Source organism: Zosterops lateralis (assembly GCF_965231275.1).
Source record: "Zosterops lateralis genome assembly, chromosome: 16".
Classification (NCBI taxonomy): Eukaryota; Metazoa; Chordata; class Aves; order Passeriformes; family Zosteropidae; genus Zosterops; species Zosterops lateralis.
In genome coordinates this window covers 2,564,274-2,569,713 of record NC_139776.1, presented here as the reverse complement: position 1 = coordinate 2,569,713, position 5,440 = coordinate 2,564,274, and the positions used below count along the sequence as shown (strand labels likewise).

At 49.4% G+C, this 5,440-nt stretch overlaps 1 protein-coding gene across 1 annotated transcript; it reads right to left on the bottom strand.

Moving 5' to 3' along the window:
- Window positions 1–1,422: 1,422 nt before the first annotated feature.
- On the bottom strand, window positions 1,423–2,873 carry MC3R (melanocortin 3 receptor; the record flags this gene model as incomplete). The annotated part of the gene is made up of 1 exon (XM_083873562.1): window positions 1,423–2,873. The coding sequence occupies exon 1, from the start codon at window positions 2,398–2,400 to the stop codon at window positions 1,423–1,425; it is 978 nt and encodes a 325-aa protein (XP_083729688.1). The 5' UTR covers window positions 2,401–2,873.
- Window positions 2,874–5,440: the final 2,567 nt, after the last annotated feature.

Genomic DNA, 5,440 nt, shown 5'->3' with positions numbered 1-5,440 from the left:
CACTGGATGAGCCTTTGGGATGGCTCAGGGTTCTCAGCCTGGCACTGGGGAGCCTTTGGGATGGCTCAGGGTGTTCCCAGCCTGGCACTGGGGAGCCTTTGGGATGGCTCAGGGTTCTCAGCCTGGCACTGGGGAGCCTTTGGGATGGCTCAGGGTGTTCTCAGCCTGGCACTGGAGGTGCCTTTGGGATGGCTCAGCATTCCCAGCCTGGCACTGGGGAGCCTTTGGGATGGCTCAGGGTGTTCCCAGCCTGGCACTGCTCATTCCTGTGTCCTGCAGCAGCCCTTGCTCGGTGCCAAAGTGCTGTTTGACCCCTGCAGGATTTGTTCTTGCCCTGCTGCAGCTGCAGGTGCTTGTTTTGCACACCCCTGACACACACACGCAGGGTTGGGGAAGTTTGGCACAGCCCTGGTGCTCTCCTGCTCCCAGGGCAGGGCAAGGCTGAAGTAAAGAGAGACTGCCCCAGGACATTTATTTTGTGATGGATAAAGATCTCTCTGATTTCTTCCAGCTGCTGAACTTACAGGTGGGTATTTCTAAGCACTCCCTGCAGCTTTTACACAAAGCTGCATCCAAAGCATTTTGCATTTTAGCTCTTTCTGATGTTCAGATCCACGGATCTCGTTAGTGAGGATTTATCAAAAGGAGACTTTCATGAGTTTTTTACAAATATAGCAATTACTACATTGATCAGGCCATTCCAGCTTTAAAAAAATAATTAAAAATTCAAGGATAGAATACTCTTATATCACAATAAATAATGTTAAAGCCATCACATGATTCAATCCTCTCAGGCAGCTGGTGAAGCCACGCTGTCACTGACACTGTAGTGAAAACTCATTTCAGTGCAAGAGAAATGTTTGCTTTCACCCTTTGAAAATTGTACTCAGGCTGCTTTATGGCAAGCAGCAGGAATGTCAATCTATTCTTTCGTTAAAAGGTGGAGGCATGGGTGTAGAACAATGCTGTTACCTGTTGGTGTTTGGAAAAAACAGCTTTCCACAATTGCTAATGAAATCTTTCAGAAAACACCGACTCGTTGGCAGTGGCACAGAGATAAAGCAACAGGCACAAACGAATGCTAGAGGGAACATTATCTCAGTCTCTAGGAGGTGGCATTCCCTTTCAGGATTCATTTTTCCCAGTAAGTTTCTGAAGCTGCTTTGTAAGCCACTCTGGATTTCCTTCCGTTATAACTATTTAAAAAAAAATAAATTTCAGATAATTCAGTCGAAACTGGTTTTCACTCTGAAAAGTAGGAAACAAGGCATCACGTAGGAGGCTTTTTTGTCTTTCCTGCACCCTTCACTTCAGGCACTGCGTTTAAAGTGAGCTGCTCTGCATCTCAACACACACATAAATACATCCCTATTCATACCCCTACGGCGTGGTGGCTTTTCCACCCCAAAAAAACCAGTTGTTTTACAGCATGCACTGTCCCACACTCATGTCATAGCAGCAACACACGATCTCCTTGAAAGTCTTCCTCATCTCCAGGCTCCTGAAGGCGTAAATGAGCGGGTCGATGACCGAGTTGCACATGATCAGCACCAGGTAGGTGTTGAAGTGGGCGGCGTAGCAGACGCAGTAAGGGTTCATGGGGCAGGAGATGATGAGGATGAGGTGGAGGAAGAAAGGCGCCCAGCAGACGATGAAGACCCCCAGGAGGATGGTGATGGTGACGGCGCCCTTCATGCAGGTGCGCTGGGGGGGGACGCCCTCCACGGGCAGCGCCGCGATGCGCTTGACGTGCAGGCGGGCGAAGAGGAACATGTGCACGTACAGCGAGGCCATCAGCAGCAGCATGGTGAAGAACATGGTGATGAGGCACACGATGACGGTTTTGCTCTCCGAGTAGGCAATGAAAATGATGCCGCAGATGATGCAAGCCACCCAGATGAGCACAATGAGGGTCAGGGCTTTCTTCACCGTCATGATGCTGTGGTAACGGAGGGCATAGAAAATAGTGATGTACCTGTCGATGGCTATGACCAGCAGGTTGCAGATGGAGGCTACCAGGGAAATGCAAATCATGGAGTCAAAAACATTGTCCATGTGCTGGATGAAGTGGTCGTCGATGATCAGGTAGCCGCTGCTGAGGATGGCGATCATGACGGTCTCCAGGGCGTTGGACATGCTCACCAACATATCTGCCACGGCCAGGCTGCACAGGAAGAAATACATGGGGGAGTGCAGGTTCCCGTTTTTCAGCACTGCCAGGATGACCAGGATGTTCTCCAGCAGGCTGATGATGCCCAGGGTCAGGAAGACCTCGGCTTTGATGAAGACCTGCTCGCAGAAGCCGTCGCCGCTCCTGTTGTTGGGGACAGAGTCGTTGAGGTCCTCGCTGGCGTTGAGCAGCACGGGCTGGAAGGAGAATGCAAAGTGTGTGCTGTTCATTGTCAGCAAGGGAGCTGAGCTCACCAGTGGCTGTGCACCTGAGAGAGCACAGGCTAAAAAGAGCAAAAAAAAAAAAAAAAGAAAAAAAGGAAAACAAAAATCAAGTCCTTCCAAGCTGCTGCTGTGCACACGAGGTGGAACCAAGCAGGACTTGAGCCAATTTTACAAGTGCAAACATCAAACAATCTGCATTTACAGTGGATTAATTTTATGCCAGGCTGCTCTTTCCTTTAGAAGAAAGTGATCTCCAAAGCCTGCGGGCAGCAAACAGTTTCCTCTGCAGGGAAGGATGGGCAGCAGGACATTGCTGGGCTCAGCTCTCCTGGTGATGAATAGCAGAGAGTTTTCCCAGCTGCCGGCACTCTGCAGCTCAGCCAAGCATCTGCTGCTATTTCAGCGGGAAGAAAAGAGACGAGAACGAGGGGGATTTATGCGTGCGAGAAAGAAAAAAAAAAAAAAACCAACAAAACAACTCCTACTTCATCCCGCGAGCAGAGCATTGGCCATTGGAGAGCGAGCACCTGCCTGAGTGACAGCCCCAGCACCTGGAGCGGCACATCCCAAACTGTCTGGCGCCCTCTGCAGAGACCGAGCAGGATGGATTTGTCGGAAAATTCCTCTGGAAAAATGGGATTTTTCACCCGGTAAAACTTCCTGCCTGCTCCGTGGGAGGGTTTGGGGCAGGCAGGGTGCTCAGGCAGAGTGGTTGAGTATGTCTTTAAAAAGCAAAAGTGGTTTTAATAAAAGAAGGAAACAATGGGGAAATAAAGGAACAAAGCTGAGCACAGTGTACGTCCCACACACCTGCTATAAACATCCTGAAAATTCACTGAGGAGCCTCCTGCTCTCCTTTAAGTATTGAATTATTTAAGTGTGGTTTTTTTTGTTTGTTTGTTTGTTTGTTTGTTTTTGTTTTTGTTTTTGCAAACAGCCCAATAGAGAATAGCTGCTTATCTGAGCAACAGGTAAAGAGACTTATCAGTGTTTTTGTCTTGACACTGAGCCAATTACTGCCAGCAGAGCAAAGAAACTTCCAGTGCTCTTCCCTTAAAAGCTTTTGGGGTGAGTCTTAAACCTTTCCCTATATGGAGACACCTGCTTGGGTATAGGGTGAATTTCTACACTCCCCCTCTTTGGGAGGCATTTCTACGTCCTCCCTCTTTTGGGGTATTTCTATATCCCTCCTCTTTGGGGGGCATTTCTACATCCCCCTTTTTGGGGGGCATTTCTACATCCCCCCTCTTTGGGAGGCATTTCTGCATCCCCATCTTTGGTGGGCATTTCTACATTCCCCCTTTTTGAGGGCATTTCTACATCCTCCTCTTTAGGGGGGCATTTCTACATCCTCCCTCATTTGGGGGACATTTTTCCATCTCCCTCTTTGGGAGGCATTTCTACATCCCCCCTTTTTGAGGGACAATTTTCCATCCCCCCTCTTTGGGGGGCATTTCTACATCCCCCTCTTCGGGAGGCATTTCTACATCCCCTTCTTTGCCTGAGGCTGGAGGGAAGGAGCTGCAGCCTGGGATGTCCTGGGGCTGTTGTTGGTGGAGATCCAATGGATCCAATGGATGTTTTCTGATGGCAAACACAGCTGGAGTGGCCCTGGGATCTCTGTGCTCCGCTGATTCAGGGTGAGTCAGGAAGCTCGTGGTACATCTGAGTGTTTCCTTGCAGCTCTGGTGATGTCCAGAAAGTGCCATCCTCTGCTCAAATCAGTGACTGAAACGCCCTCCTCACCTCCTGCAGTCCCTGAGTGATGCTCCCATCCCCAGCCTGCTCTCCAGGCACTGTGAGAACACATTTGTTGGACACCCAGGGAGCAGAGTCCTCCTTCAGCTGTTCCCTTGTTTACTCCCTGGCCTCAAACCCCAAACCTGTTGTTTTTGCATCCCCTGGTGTGTGAACAAGAGGAGTCCTGGGTCTCTGTCCCTGTAGTTGCTAGGCAGCTCTCACCTCCTGCCTGAGCTCTCATGGCATCTTTGACTCTTCCAGCACCGGGGCCAAAAGCCAGGGGAGAGTCAGTTCTTGGGAGGGAAAACATCCCTTGCACCATTGTTTGTTCATTCCCTCTCTGTTCCCGCCATTAAGAACATTTTATCTCCTTCCCATGTTTTATTCTTTCACCCTCCAGAGTCCCTGACCTGTCTTGCTTGAGAGGAAATGTGGATTTCACATTTCACAAAAGCTGCCATGACTCAGGCTCTCGTAGCTGTGCTGATCAAACGGGTGACAAAGAAACCTCTGTGGCTTTGGCCACCAGGATCACCCTCTGCTCAGTGTTGCTTAGGAGGAGTTTTCACTTTTTTATGCTTGTTTTACTTGACCCCCTAGACTGATTCTGACTGCAGAGGAGCTTTTCAGCCTCCAGAGTGATTTACTGGAGGTGGGTTCTGCAGAGGGGCTTAGATGAGAAATAGAAAACCTCTGGGATGCATCTGGAGTTCCCAACTTGTGCTGGTTCTGTGCAAACTCCAGCACTTGGATGAGCTGCTGCAGCCAAAACCTGTTCTCTAACTGGGACAGCTTTTACTGAGGAAAACACCCCTCCTCTGCTTCTGTAATGATTATTTAAAACCCTATAAAAATGATGTTAAAACAGGTCCAGATTTGACAATATTTATCAGCAGCCTCATCCTTTTAGAGCGTGTTCAGAGGAAAATTCCTCCAGGCTGTTCTTTATTCTGGGCTCCTGAGCAGAGCCCTTAAAAGGGATGTGCAAGACCCAATTCCCATTCCTTTCCTGGCCAGAAAAAGTGAGAGAAAAGATGAGAGATCCCGAGCACAGAGCTGGATTTGTCAGGGTTTTGCACTGGCAGACTTTTCCTCCAGCTGCAGCCTCTGATCCAGCCCTGCCCATCATCTCTGCTCCTCTGCCCATGCCAGGGCTGCCCTTCACCACCTGAGCCTCCCAAACTCGGGGTTATTACCCAGCCCAAGGATCTCTAATCAAAGTTTTGTGTGCTTCAATCACAGCAGATGGATCCTTTAAAGAATCTTGAGCAGCCCTTAAAAAATAAAAGTCAGGACAACCCGCCCC